Source organism: Canis lupus, chromosome 38, assembly GCF_048164855.1.
Source record: "Canis lupus baileyi chromosome 38, mCanLup2.hap1, whole genome shotgun sequence".
In the NCBI taxonomy this organism is placed as follows: Eukaryota; Metazoa; Chordata; class Mammalia; order Carnivora; family Canidae; genus Canis; species Canis lupus.
The window spans coordinates 11,961,653-11,981,702 of record NC_132875.1 but is presented as its reverse complement, the minus strand read 5'-3'; the positions used below and the strand labels follow the sequence as shown (position 1 = coordinate 11,981,702).

At 40.9% G+C, this 20,050-nt stretch overlaps 1 protein-coding gene across 43 annotated transcripts in view; it reads right to left on the bottom strand.

Annotated features, from left to right (window-relative positions):
• ESRRG (estrogen related receptor gamma) overlaps nt 1–20,050 on the bottom strand; it is a 618,160-nt gene that overhangs the window by 171,825 nt on the left and 426,285 nt on the right. For all 43 annotated transcript variants that reach the window (XM_072814639.1, XM_072814654.1, XM_072814657.1 and 40 more), the window contains one exon: nt 8,298–8,713. In XM_072814639.1, coding sequence (XP_072670740.1) covers nt 8,298–8,713 — 416 coding nt within the window. The remainder of the gene's footprint in view (nt 1–8,297; nt 8,714–20,050) is intronic.

The window sequence follows — 20,050 nt, the reverse complement described above, 5'->3', positions numbered from 1 at the left end:
AAAGTCCTTCTCAACCGACCGTTACTTGCCAAGAGGAGGGTTGGTGTGGAGTCCTGGGAGGCGTTTAAGATTTGACAAGTGGTAGGCTGTGATAGGCTAAGAAAAGAAAATTACTCACCAACAAAATCCTTAGAAGAAATGGCAATGCACATGCTTCCTTCCCATGAGAGTGACTGAATCAGGAACAGGTTTGGGTGGCCCAGGTGGGTCACCATTTGAGATGTTGCCACACTGGAACCAGAGTACCAGGCCTCATGCCACAATCAATCCCTTCCTTCCCTACTTCTGAGGATACTAGCTCAGGTGAACCATGGGAAATTGATTGTGTTTTCTGAGTGCAGAGGTTTTTGTTTTTTTTTTTTTTTAAGATTTTATTCATTCATGAGAGAGAGAGAAAGGAAAGAGAGAGAGAGAGAGAGACGCAGGCTCCATGCAGGGAGCCCCATGTGGGACTCGATCCCGGGACTCCAGGATCATGCCCTGGGCCAAAGGCAGGCACTAAACCTCTGAGCCACCCCAGAAATCCCCAGTGCAGAGAGTTTTATTCAAGGAAGGAAGTTTACAAAAATAAATAAAGTAAAGCATAGCCTCTTATGTATGCATATGTAAAGATAGTCCAGAATTACATACTTATTTTTTCTGATTCTATAATGTAGGTCATATCAGAGTAGAATCAATGGAGAATATATTAATGTTACAGATACATCAGAACTCTAGTGAAAGTACAAAGATAGAGCTAAGTTTTAAAGATTATTGAAAAGTTGGTCCTTCTATTAGTTGTAACTATTGTACTTTTAAAAATTAGTGATACTATTACTACACATGTCCTTTTTAAATGAATAAAAATAGGGACATCTGGGTGGCTTAGTCCACTAAGCATCTGACTCTTGATTTCGGCTCAGGTCATGATCTCAGGGTTGTGAGATCGAGCCCCACATCAGGATGAGGGGCTGTGCATGGAACCTTTCAAAATATTGTAACATAATGAAGCGTTTAAAAAATACGCAAATGACACCAGAGATTGTCGTGTCACAAATTTAAGTTCCTAATATCTGAAGGACAAACATATAGTGAGGGTAGTTAAATGTCCTTTTTTTTTTTTTTTTTTTTTTTTGTTAAATGTTCTATTTTCTTTTCTTTGATCAAAGATCAACCATCCAATTTAATCTCTGAAAATAATCAGCCTTATTTTTATACAACCCGTGACCCAACTTTTTGTCAGCCATTCTAAAGGCTACTTTATTTTAATTTATATTGATTCTGTTTTCTGATTAGCTAGCTAATACATACAAATATGTCATGGTGAACAGTAATAAGAGACTAGAAATATCTGATCCCTGAAAAAGTAAAAACATTCTGAAAACTGAGATGATGCACTTAAGAGATCATCACGATAAAGCACTTGCTTCCAGGTTAAACAAAAGATATATATGTAAAATTGCCTAAAGAAGTCCTCTGGGATGAAAATCTTGGTAGTCAATGTTGCCTACCAGGAAGATGAACTGGGGTGTTTTGGTCTGGCAGTTACCCAGCAGTCAAATCGGGCCCTAGGCATGTTTCTGTGAGGCCCCAAACTCAGAGATTTTATATTCTTAAACAGCTTTAAAAAATAAAACACAGACAAGCTGAGTATGTAACACAGAAGGCATGTGATCCTAAGATATTTACTGTCTGGCTCTAAAACAACTTCCGAAGTGCTGACAATTTAGGTCTATTCCTAAAAGTCAGAACAAACCAGGGAAAAGAAACCACTACTTATTTATCCCAAGAAGTGGGTTCATTAAGTCAAAACAGAGAGAGATAAATCTGTAAACTATGTAGTTCTCTAAAACATCCATTCACATAACACATATTCTTTACCACCAAAAAGAGTGTGTAATACTAAATTTTACTATTAAAATAAACACTGAAGTTAACAAAATAGTGGGAGTTTGGCAACATTAATGTATTTCTAAAAATCATACAAAATTGCCATCAAATGCAATAAAAAGTGGAAAAGCCAATGAAACTTTAACAGAGCAAGCTCTGAGTTCAAGCAAATAAACTGTACACGCTATTTCTTTGGTAAATATTAATATCAATATTTAAGTTAACCCTGCATCCAAACTGATCACCCCCGAGATTCTTCAAATCAATTTAAACATTTCCATAGTATTTTGAGTTTCAATCTCAGGACATACCAGAGTTTTAAAGCAGCCACATGTCAACTGGGGTAATTATTTTCTCCAAATACTGTTTAAGTTATATAGATAATATTTTATGATTTTCTTTTGTAAGGTTCATAGGATGTTCAGACACTCAATTTGTAAGTTTCTTTTTCCTCCAGTGTGGTAAATATTCTATCCTAAGACCAAAATAGCACTTTACGGCAAAGAAAACATGAGGCCCAGGAAAAATCCTCTAGGACTAGCCCACCTGTTTCAGGAAAGTCAGCAGTTCGTGTGGAGAGCAGTTAGCATATCAGATCCACAGGCCATGCCCACAGCCTTAGCCGATGCCTAGCAGGCAAATGCCTCATCTTTAATGCCCCATGTTTCAGGAGATGTTTAGGCTCTTATCAGTGTCACCTTTAGACTTGGACAAAAAAAGTCCCACCCGAAGGCCCTGGGCTTCAGAAGGCATTTACAGTGCAAGGGCCCCTTCCACAGGCTAAGGGGACAAGACCAACTGGAACCAACTCCCTTGCAATTCCATGATTCCCAGTTCCTGGGACCCTCAAATTCTGTGGCTAAGCCCCATGCTAAGGCCTGTGTGGGCCTCTCTCCTGGGTCCATCCTCCAGAATGTGCCCTGGACTGCTTGTATGCACCTTATGAGGCCCATGCATGGTCAAGGGGTAGCTGTTTGGAAGCGTCCATGGGTTTTAGCCATGGGAGCAGGGTGTCCACACTATGAGAGAAAGTGATGAGAGGTAGAGGGGAAGAGAGAAATGGGGAAGGTTTAGGCTAAGGACTGACCTTCTTTCTCCTCTTGCTAACAGAATTCCTACAAGTCTGAGAACTCAAAATGCAAAGCTGGCCTCACAGGCCATCATGAAGGTCTGTCCAGTAAAAGAATAGAATGTATGTTCCTTAGCAGTTTGTTCTCTTGATTTATAAACTTCTAAAAATTATACATACATTACGTGGCTGGCCACTATACCCGTGTCAGGTCCCACAAATGCCCAGAATGAACTTAATCCTCATAATGGTCACTGCACATCTCATGCTGCAAGGATGTCCTGCTACTTCATTCCCAAATCCCACAATCAAAGCTTAATGGGGAATCTGATATTTCACCAAGTTCCAGGATTCAGGCTCCTACTCTGATGCACCCAGTTTCCTATCCATGACCACAGGAAAAAAAAAAAAAAAAAAAAGTTAATTGATCACCATAAAACTAATCGAATTTCCAGTCAGTCCACCTAAATGCCTCCTGGTATAAAAGGGCACCTTCGTGAGGAATAGCTACAAGGAGAGGGGGTTAATTATCACAGTGTAAGGTGGATACCTGTGATCTGAGGAAGGCTACACATCCTAGTTTAGCATCAAGGATACCTTTGTGCTGGAATAGCTGAACCATCCAGTGTTTGCGTATCCCAGTCATATTGCCAATAGCAATCAAAGTTAGTAATTTATTGAGCACTTACTATGGGCCAAGTACCCTGACAGACATTCCCACCTGGGAAACAGGCACAGTGATATCAAGGTCTCTCAGCTTTATTTTTTTTTTTAATTTTTTAAAGATTTTATTTATTTATTCATGAAAGACCCAGAGAGAGAGAGAGGGTGGGTGGGTAGAGACACAGGCAGAGAGAGAAGCAGGCTCCACGCAGGGAGCCCGATGTGAGACTCGATCCCAGAACCCTGGGATCACACCCTGGGCCAAAGGCAGGCGCCAAACCACTGAGCCACCCATGAATCCCCGGTCTCTCACCTTTAAGGGGCTGAGATTTAGGCCTTGTTTTATATGAACCCAAAAACCTATGCTATAATGATTATCTTCAAAAAAAAAATCCTGTTTGATTTTTAAAGATTTTATTTATTTATTCATGACAGACACAGAGAGAGAGAGAGGTAGAGACACAGGCAGAGGGAGAAGCAGACTCCACACAGGGAGCCTGATGTGGGACTGGATCCTGAGTCTCCAGGATCACGCCCTGGGCTGAAGGCGGTGCTGAAGGCCACCTCGGCTGCCCCCAAATCTTGTTTTTTAAATATAGAATTTCCTCTTCATAAAAGTGGGGAAAAACAAAATGCCTTATCACTTGCACAGAAATGAGCAGCTGAAATAGTGATGTCAGCCATACAAATATATATAAATATTTATCTTCTATGTTCTTAGGAGAAATGGAGAGTTAGTATTTTATATGTCAAATGATGGACTATGACATTTCGGGGGGCATAGAAAGATATTTCCCTGCTCTTGCTTGCTTCACTAGAATCCAGGGAAAACTCTTAAAGAGAAGATCCACACACAGAAAATTTCCCATTCATTTATGAATTGGCTAACACTGGAATTAGAAATCAGAGTAATAAAACCTAGAAGGTGGCAGTGAAGTCACTGGTGCCATTTTAAGCCTGTCAGATGATAGGACTGTCAAAGTCTTCTAAAAAAACTGTTTTGGTCAGCAGAAAACAAAACAAAAAAACACCTTGACTTTTCCCTAAGTGCTGACCTAATTCAACAGTTTTCAATGATAACTTGGAAACGGTCAATCAATAAAATATGCCTTTCTGGTTGGTTTTCACTGAAGTTTATGATTAACTGCTTTTCCCAATCAGAATACCACATTCATCTTTGAAAAGAACAATTCTCATTACTTTTTAAAATTTTTTTTAGAGAGGGAGAGAGCACACATGGCAGGGAGGGGCAGCAGGAGAGTGGGGAGAGAGGGAGGGGTTGAGAGAAAGAGAAAGAGAGAGAGAGAATATCTCAAGCAAACTCCCTGCTGGGCTAGGGGCCCGATGTGGGGCTTGATCTCATGACCCTGAGACCATGACCTGAGCTGAAACCAAGAATCAGACGTTCAACCGACTATGCCACTGAGCCAGGTGCCTCTGTTACTTTTCATAAGATGTGCTCCGGATATATGTTCTTTTGGTTCTAAATTCAAGAGGCACTTTGCCTAACTTTTATAATTGATATTCATTACATACTGCATAACCAATCTTAACAATAAATTGTTGCAACAGGAAATAAAGAGTCTAAAGAGGAAATACTGCCCATGAATATGCCTTTGGGTGCGCACATCACTTGAGTGGAGCCAGTAAGAGCACCAGCAGGTGCTGGTGGGGTAGGAGCCACACTGACATTATCCTGATCCTAAGGGTAGAAAGACTTGCTCTTAAGGGTAGTTGCATAATCTCTTATTCCCTGAAGAGCTGTCGGGGAGGGAAGGGAGAGGCCACTATCTGTCAAGGATAGTTTGGCTGTCTGCTGCCTCAAGGCATGAGAATAGATTCTAGGTCCTTTCATCATCTGAGTAAGAATCTGTGATGGTACAAGAGATTAGGGCCACTTTCCCTATCTTTGGAGTTCAATCGCTATCACACTTCGCAGAAAGGAGGGGCGGTTCCAGTCTTCCTTACATCACCACCCTAATTATTACATTATACTTTCACAATTTAATCCCTTTATTTGCCTCACTGCCTTTTTGGGGCTAAGTGAGCGCCACGGTGTGATGCCTGCTGATGTAGCTAGCAGGGTAGCCTTACGGAGTGCTGCCCAGCTGCCAGCTACAAACACAGCCAGGTGGGCAAGTCCAGAGTGCTAATCTGGACAGTGACATCTCTGTCTCCTGCTCAAAACCCTTGAAAGTTGCTCTCTCCAATATGGAGTAAAACTGAGCACTATACATCAATGCCAAGAACCACCCTGTGCTTTGCTCTGTTAAGCTTTTGGTAGCATTTCAGCATCCTAAGGAAAAATCAGGCATAGAATTCCAATTGCTCTATTCCAGTTATTGCTCAGTAAATAACTATTGCATAGCTATTAATATCTAAACACTATGATTTAAAAAAAAACTATAAGGAAATTGTTTCACAGTTGTTCTATCTTTGGAAAATACTAAGGACCAAGAAGTTTAACCACTACCCACTGCCCCCATCCTAAAAATTTGGTATTCCCTCAAGACAGGAGAGGCTGGTAGAGGAATCCTCCTCAGTGCACAAATGTTTGAGAACAAAGCTTCAATAAAATGTTAGAAAGATGTTAACACTGTCCAGACAGCGTACTCATGTCTGGCTCACAGTAGGTTCACAGTAAATATTTGTTGAGTAAAGGGGAGAGGTTTTCCTAGTGTGAATCTCATGCTTATATCAGCATACACAGCATTTGTTAATTCATCCCAAAATATTTGCTTATCTTTGCGTAGTTATTCCAGAGCTGCATAAACTGAATAAACAAAATCAAATTACTAACAGTGTGAATTTTAGATACTCTGCAATAAAAGTATTCTAATACCTCTGGACAATGGCTAGTAAGAACCCAAAGATTTGAATTGTGTTCTCATTTCCAAGTTTTACAATGCTAGTAAGGAGGCTCAAGATATTTTTCAAATGCGCAAGAGTCTAAGGAAGCTCTGCATATGGACCACCACTATTTTTACTCTACCTACAATTTCACTTTTCATTTTATCCTTAAAACGTTCCATGAGGTAGGTATTAATGCCTTCAATTTACAGGTGAGAAAAAAGAAAGATCCAGCGGATGAAGGATTTGTGTCGGAAAATGCTAATAAATATGGCAGTGACGAGCCACAAAATATGAAGATACATAAAAACTATACATTAAAATATTAAAATATTTACATAATTCTTATGAACTCCATAACTTGGCTTGTGTTCTTCAGCTAAAACTCCGAAAGGCTATGAAAAAGTTAGGCTGAATTATCTATTACGTAAGACTTAAGAGGTCTTGAAAAACTGCACTGAGCTGAGCTCACCCCCAGAGACACCAACTGAGGTAATCTGGGATGAAGCCTGGGGATTTGCATTTTTAATAAATTCCCAGGTGATACTGATACCGTAGGTTCACTGGCCATACTTTGAGAAACACTTCACTCATAGAACCCAGCACAGTAGTGGGTGGTGATTTTTAACCTTGGCTTTACCTGAGCATTAAGTAGGAAGCTTTCAAAAATCCCCACCTCGCCCTGTCCACACCTAAAGCCAATTCATTCAGAATTTAGTGGTATGAGCCCTGGCATCAATATTTTTTCAGTCTCCTGGTGATTCCAGTGAGCTGGAAAGGATGAGAATCACTGATATGTGGGAAAACGCACATGTATCCAAAAGTTCTTATTAAGAAGAAAACATTTTCTAAACCACTAAGAACAGAATCCCTGGGGAGCAGAGGATCCTCAACAAACAATTATTCTTTCCTTCCCCTAATTTCTTCAAAAGTGCATCACACTTAAAAAGTGAAAATTATAATTTCCTGTAAGAATATAGATCTACAGCTTTTAACATGAGCGGAGCTCTGTATTTGTGAGTTACTAGCTTAAAGGAGCAGATACAAATTTCAGCCCTATTTTTCTACATTTATATGGTTATCCATAAAGGTGTGAGTATATCTCATATATGTTGCAGATACATTTTATAATTAGGAATAATTTGGAAGATTTTTTTTTTTTTTTACAAATTCATTAAAAAGGTGAGGAAAGTATATCCAACCATAGGGAAAGTAGGAAAGTAGTAGACAGTTATATTTGTTTAGAGTAGTGGTTCTTAAAACATGGTTCCTGGACCAGCAGCATCAGCATCAGGTGGGAATTTGTTAGAACTATAAATTCTTGGGCTTTTATTCCAGATGTAATGAGTCAGAATCTCTGGGGGTAGGGCCTGGTGATCTGCATTTTAACCAGATCGCAAGGTGATTTTGATGCCCGCCCAAGTTTCAAAACCACTTCTCTAAAGTATTTATTATTTCCATCATCTGCAAGAAGAACCAAAGAGCAAAAAAAGACTACTGATCCAGTGTGTATTTGCTTAGTTGCTATACAGACTCACATTGCTCTGATAATAGCAGTGCGTTTTGTTTTGTTTTGTTTTTTTGTTTTGTTTTTTTCCCCAAAGCTCAGTATCATTCCCTCATTAGAGCTTAATGGTGAAAGCAGAATTGATAGGGGGCATACCTGGGGGAGTTTATTCTATAAAACCTCTGCAAGCTATTGGAATCTATTTCTATTTTGTACTCAAGACAGAATGAAGACTGCACAACTTGATTAACAAGGATAAGAATTAAGAAAAACCACCCAACCAGCCAACCAGCACATGAGGTTGGAAGAGGGTAGGGTACCCTCAGGTGCAACACTAACCTTGAATCGTCCTCTTGAAGAATGCCTTGCAGGCTTCACATGATGCTACCCCATAATGGTACCCAGAAGCGATGTCACCACACACTAAACACAGTCTCTTGGGCATCGAGTTGAGCATGTATTCACACTTGGTCTGGGGATCTTCAACAATGGTGCTGGAGCAGTCATCATACAGTTTCCTGACAGGCCCACTACCTCCTAGGATAGGAGCAGAAGGGTAGAGAGGTGGCGAGTCAAGTCCGTTCTGATGGCCATTCATGGTTGAACTGTAGCTCCCGCTGGCGTCTGAAGAGCCACCTGGGCTGTGGTGGTTGACGCTGTCCGTCAGGGAGGCCGGGCTGGAGGGTTCCGTCTTGATGAAGGACGAACAGCTGGAATCAATGTGTCGATCTTTGTTTGACATTCTGCAGAGAAGCCTGAGATGTAGGGAGATACAAACGGAGAGAGAGAAAAAGGGAGAGAGTGTCAAACACAGAGACCAAAAGAGGTAGAGAAAAGGAGAAAGTGAAAAAAAAAAATAGAGAAAGTCATAGGGAAGGATGAAAGGAGGAAAAAAAAAAGAATTCATGTGTTAAAGACATTGCTCTTTGAGAGCACTGCCTAAGAGCTGGGATTACACATCATTCATTCTCTAGTCGATATCTCTTGTTCTACAAGAAGGTAATCAGCATAAGGGCATGACAGGGTTACATCAGGGGGCCCAGACAGGCCATAAACAAAACCTCTAACGGGTCCAATTCCTTTTATTTTACCTTTCTCCTGGAGAACCACTGTCAATATCTAAATCAACACTCTAGATTCTAAATTTACCCATGGAAGAGGAGTGATTTAAAAGACCGTGTATCATTTCCAAAATTGGATTTATCCTCCCTCTACTTTTCCCTTCCGTGTTCCCAGGCCGCAGTCATTTTACTGTCAGCAGAATCCAAACTTTTATTTTCGAGACCAAACCGAGGATTCCTCAGCTCTGTAATTACTGTTTATCAACACGATTCCATAACTGTCTTTTATTGATCTAAGACACATAGGGAATATATCCTCAATCACTTTGCTTCTTTATTTAAATTGCTCTATTTCATAGCTGTTTAGGGATAGAGAAAGACCTCAAGTATAAAATTCCACCCCACGTGTAAGGACGATATCCTAGAGCCCACAAAACTTAGTGAAACCATCACCAACGCTGATTAATACATATGTGCGTGTGCTTGCATGTGTGATTTGCCATTGTTTAAGAGATGAATCAAGAAAAGCCATGGGAGCCTTCCTATACCTGTGAGTCCATAAATCTGATGCTTTGTGTTATATTCAGTAAACTAGGTATGTATCATTTTCTCATGAAAAATGAGGTTTGTGGTGATCCCTCTCCCCCTCCCTTTCGTCTTTGAACATCACACCTCCTAAAAGGAAATATGATGAGGCATCTAATCTGACAAGCTATGTTATCTAGAAGAGACATACTTTCCCTCTTTCTTTGTTGGAACCGTAAGTGATTAAATTTCTGAAAAGGTGATTAGATGAAAAGATATAATTGGTCCTATTTTCTTTCCGATTAGCCATAGTGCAAAACCCCTTTTAGCCAAGTCTCTAAGAACATTCTGAGAGCCTGCTAGAGAAAGAAGAGGTGACAGTTGAGAAGGAGACTTAGCTAATTGCTTCCCAGTGGAAAGGTGATTTATAGGAATCGCACAGGGTAATGGTCATTCCCTGGAATTTGGGGGAGTAGTCACAGTATAACCAAAGCGATACAATGAGCTCCCCTGCTACAAATCTAATATTTTATCACTGCCCAAATTTCATGTTCTCCTCCGGGAACCCCTTCCCTCGCTGTCCCATCTTCTTTAAAATGAAGAAAAACAGAAAAACCTCCAAGAGGGAATGTTCGCTTAACTGTTCCAAGCAAGGCACCTCGAAAGCAAAGCAGGAAGAGCAAAACTTCACCTCTTAACAAGTAGGCCGCACCCTGGGCATTACGTTCTGCTTTCTTTTTTTTTTTTTTTTTTTTTGTTCTGCTTTCTAAAGTAAAATGGTATCAGGATGGGAGGCAAGCAAACAGGAAGAAGCAATCCACAAAAATACCTTCTCGCTTTCGCCCACCCGCTTGTGTTGTCCTTTCCTCAAGAGCTAGCGAAAGAAAAAAATTATCCCCGTCGCCAGCCTGAACTACGGTGTCCTCTCCCTTCTGCATCTGCTGCCTTGTGCCCGTCACTGTTAATGAGCGCTGTAATTAATAGATCGCTCTCCCTGTCTCCCTGCTTGCTCTCTGGGCTAAGCACTTTTTCCTCAAGTCAACGTTTGAAAGAAAGCGGGTCGGCACTGACTTACAGCAGCCCTGCGAATTCCTTTTAATTTAGAGCACTTACCCCACCACTTCACTTATTACCTTATAATTACTGGACTGCTCGCACATACATTATGATCTTGGACTAGAGTTAGAAGTTATTAGGGTACTAAAACATGGTTGCTCCCCTTTCCTCTCCCTGGCACTGAATTTCTCACAGCGATGACAATTAACTCTTTCACCATCTGCCTTCAAGGCACCATTTCTTAATTTTTTTTTTCCTTTTTCTAGAAGAGGGTGGCTTGATCACAAAATATACCACGTCCTGTCCTGTCCTGTCCTGTCCTCTCCTCTCTCTCTCTCTCTTCTTGGATCATCTGTGGTCGACTGCATCCCAATTTTCTTTCCCTCAGGCTTGTCCTCATGGACCTCTCAAGTAGGCCCAACTCTTGAGTAAGAAACCAGGCCAGAAATTGCTTTCCCGTGCATGGAACAGCTATTGGCTAAGTCACCAAATGTTTATGTGTCAAACGCCTGTTGTTGGAGTCCCTGCGAAAACAGGGAGTCTCCAGCCAGCTGTCCCCTCCAAAATCTCAGTCCCTAACTTTGCAATAATCTGCACGGAAGCCAGGAAGTCAGGGAAGTCTCTGGACGGCGGCAGTATCGCCTCCTGCACAAGGTCTGGACGCTGTAGCTGCAAATGAACCTGAGCAAACTGGATTTGGGCTGTAGGGTCTATGTGTCTGTTTTTGGACAATGAGCTGCTGCCTTAATTAATACCTTTTGCCCAGTGCAAATAATAACAGTCAGCGTTGCCATTTATCAATGGCATTATGGTAGGGGCCAACCTGAGTGCCCTACTCTAATATCACCTCATAGAAGCCTCCAGACAACCTTGCAAGGGGGGTATTCCTCTTCAGGAAACAGAGCCTCAGACGACACAGGGTGTCCTGATAGTCACACAGTTAGGAAGTAGGGACGTCAGGATTTGAACTCACGTCTGATGCCGAACTCCAATGCAGAAATAATATCTTGAAGCCAACAGAGACTTTTTAAGGGTGCTCACTGATTTTTTTTTTAAAGCCAAGCAAGCAGGGGTAGAAATAGCACCATCAACAGACTACATGCGCAGCTCCCCTCAGCATGGAGAGAGGGGCCGCAGTGGCCACCTCACCGGCCGCAGGTTGGCCTCAGCTGACTCACCCTCTCCAGTGCTGGGAGTGACTGACACCTAAACAGAATCTCTGAAAGAACACAGTTGTCTCCTAATTACTACTTAGCTCATTACACCGAACACTTCCTAGACACCATTACATTATACCCTAAAACTACAGCGGGTCTTAATTCTCTTCCTCTCTGTCTCTGAAATTCTACAGCTCTATTATTCAAGCCTGAAATATTCACAACTATCTATAAATTCAATTGTCAGCTGGTGGGTTTTATTCTAGACTTCACTTCAATCTAAAATTAGAGGCACTAAAATTCACATTAACTCTAAGAGGAATGTAGTGAATAAGACTTTATTTCAAAAGAACACCTTTTTGTCAGAAAGAGCCATTTTCAACATGATGGCTTTATCTGTAGCCAAAGAGAATAAGCCCAATTCCACATTGTGCTGTTAATGCAGAAATTTTAGGTCACATTAGATTAATAAAAATCTAAATTTAGTTAAGAATTATGAATAGAAATAACATGCGTAGAAAAATGTGGGAAATATTTATTTTAAGGCCTCAGTACAGTTGCTTTTATTTTATCATTTTAAGAGACATGACGAGAAGCACAAGGGAACAAAACAAGAGACTTTCCAAGAAACTTCTGAGTGAATACCCTGAAAATAAACTGGAAGGAGAAATAGCCATGTCAAAACTCACAGTTTGTTTCTGTCTAAGAAACTAAATTTGAGGGATTTTACAGCCTTCTTGAGCCAGGGTGATGCCAGTCTTCTATAAAGAGGCATTTTTAACATGGTTTGAGATACAGTCTCAGTAGTTCTGATGATCATGCTTCCTAGCCTTGCCCAAGAGTCGGCAAGGGGAAAATTTACCTTTGGTGTTAGATATTAAACGATCAGGCAAATGCAACTTCTTAGTTGCTGGACTATTGCAAAATGTAATTTTTGAAAGTTAATTAACTGTGTTAGATGCATGCATGTATATATAGAGAGAAAGAATAAGAATCCATTAAAGTGGTTGCTGTAGGGGGACACAAGAAGATAATCTGTAAATTAATATTCAATTTATATTACAATTAACAAGCTTAATTGTTTTCAGTGATTCTACCTAGATACAGGTAAATGTGCGACCTTGAATGAATTGCCCTGAGTTAGAATTTCCACGCGTGTGTGTAGATGGATGACCAAGGTGGTCTGCATTTCATAGCAGCTCAGCCAATACTTTTGTTAAATGCCGGCATAACAGCAATGCCCCATAGTCATATATATTATACGATTTTCATCAATGGATAAGCTCTTCAGCAGCTGTATTTCATCCTTTAAATTTTATACGAACTCAAAATTATTTGCTACTTGATTTTCTGACTTAAAAAAAATGATGCGTGAAATTCTCATAAGGAACATATTATGCACAGGTCTTCTTTGGATTTCCTGATTGTCATACTAAGACCAGATTTTTTGAAACTTTTATTATACCCATACCAAGGACAGGCACCTTAACAAGCTAACTAAATGCCAACTAAAAACGTCACGATTTTATTTTCTCCCTTGTCATCCTTAAGGGCCCCAAAAAGTACCCATCTTCATGAGAAATTCCAAAAACTTCAAGTGAGCACACTGATGTCAGCAAACCTGTGAGTTTACAAATATGAGACAGAAATAAGGCAGATAGTCCTTAACTTTTTTACTGAATCCTAGAATTTCAGGGTTGAGAAAAGGTTTTCAGATCCGGTCACCTAAACACTATCTATTCAAAATAGGAACGAATCTATGAGGACTGGTCAGTTTTCTAACTTCGGAAATCACCAGATTAAATATTTATTTATTTAATTTTTTTTTAAAAAAATGTAAGATAGTACGAAAATATGAGCCTACAGTTTTCTTTGTTTCGTTTTCAAGCACTCAGAAGGAAACTTCCAAGACTTACGCCAAGCTCCCTGAGTCCCAGGCTTCAGAGCCAATGACCCCAGCAGCTCCCTTTGCAGCCTGAGTTACAACTTCAAGCACGCTACTTCACAATGAGCTTTTTTCCCCCCTGCTTCAACTAATTGCACTCTCGTAAAGTGGCAAAATGTGAATCACTTAGAAACAAAATGGGCACCAGCTGCTATTGTCAGAGAATGGTGATGCTGAAGAAAAGGGAAAGCAACCAGAATGAAGTGTCATGTCAGAAATCAACGGTGCAACGTGTGATTTGAGAAAACATGACTACTTTACAGAGACAGGGTGTCATTATGGCATCACAGTAATACGATGCTTTGACAACTACTGGATCTAACATATCATCATTGCATTAAGGTACACTGGCTTAGTTGGGGAAGGAAAAGAAAGGATTTTTTCTTTTAATAAGAAATATCTTAAGGTCTCCCTGGTTAACCTAACCAAAAGAGATCATTAATTGTAAAGGAAGAATTGTAAATCCTGACCCACAGTGCTCAGAAAGATTAAAATACACGTGCACACACAGGCACACACACTTCTGTGTAATTTTAGGCCTGCTCTCATAAACCTTGAGGCCCATCTAACGAAACGGACTTCTGCAGAACAGGATCACAATCATTTAGCAATGCTGCCCCTTGATTCTTCGACCAAATAACTCGTGCATTCGGTCTGCAAGAACTTACTCCGTCAAGAACACAGGAAGCAAACAGCTTCCTGCAAAGCTGGTGCTTGGGTTGCGGACAAGAGATGAGGCTCGGCGGCCGTGGGGACAGGAAGCTAGCTCCCTAAAACATCATCAGGGCCTTCACCGAAAGCTGAAAGCTCCCCTAATTCTGTAAAGGACAGTGTGCTATACCTAAAAAAGGAAGTTTAGGGCAAGAAGCAAGAAACCCGTTTTTTGTTGTTGTTGTTTTGTTTTGTTTTTTAAGCAAGAGACCTTTACCTCATTTCTGGACACACATTGAAAAGCAAGTACTTCCTGAACATAAACTGCAGAGCTAAAGACAAAGCCAAGATCTCAAAGGACCTCACTGAAATCCCGCCTGCTTTTAGGGTTCTGGAGTTCAATGACCCTCTCTCTCTCAATTTTGATCTGACATCACACTGGGCTGACCACCCTGGTTTAAGTACTGAAATCCCATGTCCTGGAAACCCCTCGGTCCCAGGTAAAGCAGGAATGGCTGGCTATCCACTGTGACAGACTCTAGAACTTCATACCTGCACCCTTGTCACACCTAAAACAAAGGAAGGGAAATGGAGAATATCCGTTTTCAGCAGTGAAGGCCCAGAAAGCCAGCTAGAGAAATACACTAATAAGAATGTGCAGCCCAGGGCAGCCCGGGTGGCTCAGCAGTTTGGAGCCGCCTTCAGTCCAGGGTATGATCCTGGAGACCCGGGATCGAGTCCCACGTCGGGCTCCCTGCATGGAGCCTGCTTCTCCCTCTGCCTATGTTTCTGCTTCTCTCTCTCTCTCTCTGTGTGTGTGTGTGTCTCATGAATAAAGAAATAAAATCTTAAAAAAAAAAAAAAAAGAGTGTGCAGCCTAACAAGATGGGGGGTGTTGTAAGCATGTGTGTTAGAAAATACCTACAAAAACACCAGCATCCCATTTCACTGTGCCAGGCAAGCTGGAGACCCACCCCACTGCTGATCACCTTGTTAAGTTATCCAGACTATTTTAGATGTAGGAAATTGCAGTAGCTTCAATTTGTATTGCCAGGTGATTTCTGGTGCTTCCTGGTTGATAAACTTTATTAATGGGAAAAGAAATGGTCCTGTGATATCACAATGTGTTGCACATTATGATTGTTGACAGTTTCTGTATTTAAGGATTCGATCTGATGCAGAGGCGCTTAGTAGTGTAATTTATCCTTAGCTTGTTTTCTTGGACCTATTTCAATCTAAGGGTGAACATCCCTTGTTTATAGCTCTGAATACAGTAAGTGAGCTACTGGCAAATCAATAAAACTGTTAAATGCATAATAATGCTGGGTAATTGCATACATGATGTTTTGCATAATTAACCGTCTGAGCTTTTCTTTAATATAATGGGCACTCATGTAATATAGAGTGGCTCTAAGTCTATAAAATATACACAGTTTATATGAACCATGATTCTGCTTAAAACTCCGGCTAATCATCTACATCGGCTTTGAAGGGAGCACTCTCCTCCACTGCCAAGTCCAAATCAATTCTTATGACATTACTTTATAACTAACATGATATTTAACTGATGATAGCTATTAGCTATTATACAGATTGCATTTCAAGAAGTGTAACAGTAGGGGGAAAATACCATTTAGTTTAAACAAACTTCTGCCGTGTAATCAATATTATTGAGGCAAATTAAGTGTTTTAACAAGTGTGTATATTTGCCCTAATGCAGCTTAATTAACTATATCCTCACATGTACCAACTCCACACCCATGGACGTTAAAAGAGAACCTCAAGGAACGTCTAGTCAGAAACCCAAATGCACAATAAGCGTGACAAAAGTGCGAACAAGCCCAACTCTGACCCCTGAGAATATTTCATACCTTGCACAAGTTACACTCCTGGGACCCAGAGCCCTGAGGACCAGAGGACTCTAGAAGAGTGTCCCCTACTGTCAACCCACTTGGGTAGCAACTGCCCATGTGGTGACCAGGTCACTCTTTTCAGGGCAGAGTGGAACAGCTCTGGGCAGGAGGTGGGGGACCACAGCTAGAAAGGAAGGTCAGTATGGGGTAAAAAGCGATATAAGATAAATCATCAAAATGAAGCTTACAATATATGCTGAATGTAACATTTATTCCATCTTAGAGATTTACTATGCTCAGAGCAGACCTCCTCCGGAGTAAGCTTTCCAGAGAAAAGAAATAGTCTACTACTTCTACAAATCTCTGGTCTTTCAAACAGAAATATGGATCAATAAAGTTTGCTTGTGTTCAGACAATTCAGCTTTCAAGCAGTCAAGGAGCACAGTGAAGAGAAAAAGCAGACACAACACGAGAGGACTGACAGTAAATGAAGATCTCGAGGCATCGCACGAGAGGAGAAATAAACATTCAACTCATAGAAAGTCTACGCACTGATGTTTACAAATTACAATCGAATATAGATGCTTCACACACACACACTCCAGTGATGGAGTTCACAAATCAAATCCAGGTCAATGCAAGCTCAGCCTGACTGAATTTCCCTTTCCTGTTCTCCTTGTCACTCTGAAACAGGAAAGAGCAATTCTACCAGGAGCTGATGCAAAAATATTGAGATCATGGTATTGATGTCACCCTTTGCTTATTAAGAAAATGTTTTTGCAAAGGCAATTACGATGACCAATAAACCCACCGCCTCCATGGAGATAGGCCAGTTCACTTGGAGCAGAACTCAAAAACACACCTGAACCTGGGTGAACTGCAGTAGTGAGAAAATTTAAATACCAAGAAGGAGTCGCTGTTGAAATAAAGGGTGTGCACCCATGGACACCTCTACACCAGACAGGGGTTCATAGTACAACCAGAGATAATAAACCACACCATCCCCTCCTGGACAAGTGGCCAAACTATATTTATACTTTTAACAGCTTAGTCTGCAGTGGTTAACATCTGGCTGCCAAAGCGCCTGGTCTTGGGTGAACTATGACAGCACAGGTTACGATTATATTCGGTTGGTATCAGGTGTTGTTCGGCAGAAGTAGGAGAGTGGGGGAGGCTGGGAGGAGGGGAAATCACTAAGTATTAATCCTAAATCTTCCTCTGCCCTCCTTTTTTAAACACTTCAATGAGTTAGCTGCTTTAAGAGAAGGTGAGGTTGAAACACATGGATGACCATTTGCAGGTAAGGGAAAGTAACACAGAGACACAAATATACTTAATTCAAGCCACAGGCATGACTTAGGTTTTGTTCTGCGGCAGAGTGGGTTTTGCTAAAAAGGATTATTCAGCAGTGAGATGAACTTGCATCCAGTGAGGCAACGGAAGTCATGGACGAGCATGGAGTTCAGATAGGAAGGACTTACTTGTCGTTTGTTATTCAAAGGTCCAAAAACAAACATGCAGAGAAACCTCCCTAAATCTTCTTTGCAACTCTAAAAAACTAATCAAAAACAAACAAAAAAAATACTACACCAGAGATCCCACAGCTTGCTTGTCTTCTTTGCCCTTTCTCAGGAAATCCTGCTTCTTATGGCACTTGATGAGGAAGGAGAGTGGGTTCCAGCTCTGGATGTGGCCCTGTGTGACCCGAGACAAGTCACTGTACCACTCTGACCCTCAGGGTCTTCACTTGCTAAATGACAGGACTGGTCTCCATGCTTTCTGAAGGAACTTCCACTATTTTCTTTTTTTTAATTCTATTTTACTGAGATCAAAACCTGGTCTGTAACCATGATTAGACCTGAGGGGAAGAGCTGGTGCACCAAGGCACACTCCCTATGCTTGCATGTCTTTGGCTGCTGCTGCTCTCAGATACCACTGAGGCCCAAGGCCGTGCGTGTGCGTGCGCGTGTGCACTGTGGGAGGAGGAATAATTGCACAAACAACTTGCTCCCTAACAGTGAAACTGCAGCAACAGCATTCAACTGAGGAATCACTCCCAGTGGGCTACAAAAGGACAAATAGAGCAGTGATGATTTTGGGGGAGCTGGGGAGCAGGACTCTTGGTTTTTTCCTAGAAATGGTTCTCTTTTCGCTCATGACATTTTTGGTGGGAGGCGTTGGCGTAAAGGGGCAATTCCCTGCAATCAGTGTTTAAGTGAATGTTTGTCCCCGTGTGTGACACCACGCTGTCAGCAAGCAGCAGGGCGCCGCGGAGTTGTTACTACATTTGATTTGACTGCCAGTAGGAAGCTTCATTTCTACCAATTGTTAGCTCCTCGCTCAAAGAATCTTCTCTTCATTTCTGGAGTGATTTTTTTCTCCCCTCTCCCCTATTTCCTTTTTCCTTGATAGGTGGTCAGCCCAAATGCCACGTGGATTTGTAAAAGAGAGACCTGAGCACTTGTCTCCTGGGCTGGCCAGACTTGAGGACTTGGGACATATAGGGTCGGTGCAATTTGTACAATATTTCTGGTCTCTCATTGAGAGTCTGCATTTTAATTCTGATTTCCTAGCTCCTTACAAGGTCAACACAGACACAACCCTGGCTCTGCCCCACTGTGGTCACATCTTTTTTCTTGGTGGGGTTTATTTCAGTCAACAGAGCAGATATTTCTACAACCCTTATTAACAAGAGCCACAAAAAAGTGTTGTCACTCATCTTCTCATGCAGTTTTATTGAAATAATTGTTATTTTTGGTGACTGCTTCTCACACTTTTCATAATTTTTCTGATTTGCTAACTTTACTACAGAGCATGAAAGCCTCTCCCCTTAAAAATAATGATTTGGGTAATTACGATTCTCAAATCGTGCCCCTGACAACTTCTGACAATGAAAAGCATCTTTAGAAACAACAAAAGCATTTGCAACGAGCAAAAGGGTAGGAAAAAAAAAAAAAGAAGAAGAAGAAAAATCCCTCAGAGATATTACGAAAATTCAGGCTGAATGGAAAAGTAATTAACACTAAAGAGCTAAAACTGTAATTAAGAAAATTTTCATTAAGGGGAGGCAGGTGAATCTGCTTTTCTAAATATGACAAGGTGCTGTGTAAAAATAAAATAGAAGCAGGTTTCGGTGAGTGAAGCAGGAAAGCCATGTCTTTAACCAGATCAAATTCTCGAAATTGGCTGTCAAGACAGGATTGTTGTGATTTATACCCGTCTATCAAGTGCATGAACGGGACAGAGAGAACATAGGCAAGCTGCTGTCGCTTCCATTCGCAAAGAACCTTTAATTTCCACGGCACCATCTGTTACCAAATCTAATTCACATTCCCCCTTAATCTGGTTTAGTTCCATAATACTAATTCTTCCCCAACCCCTATGAACACAAACCACAAAAAAAAAAAAAAAAAAAAAAAAGGCTTTGGTTCTTGGTGAGTGAGAAATTGAATATTATAGAGTTAAGGTGTTAAGGCTCTGGTGACTTAAGTGAAGCATGCTCTTCTCCATTAAAATGTATTCCTGGTAAAGGGATTTGTTCTCAGCCAATGCAGAGATACGAAACTGTTCATATTTGGGATAAAAAAAAATGCTGATATAAAAGTAGGCCAGGGACATGAAAGCAGAGGTTGTCATAAAACACAATTGTTGTCAAGTTTAGTCACTTTCAGAACTGGCTATAAAATCACTTTGTCATGGTTTTCACATAGAGAAAGCCTGAAATTGTATTTTTGTTAAGGAAACTCGAGAGAGTGATGTATATATATTCAGAATGAGTAAAGCAGGATAGAGGAAACACCTCAGAGAAATGGAAATGGAAAAAAAATCATATATAATTTAAAAT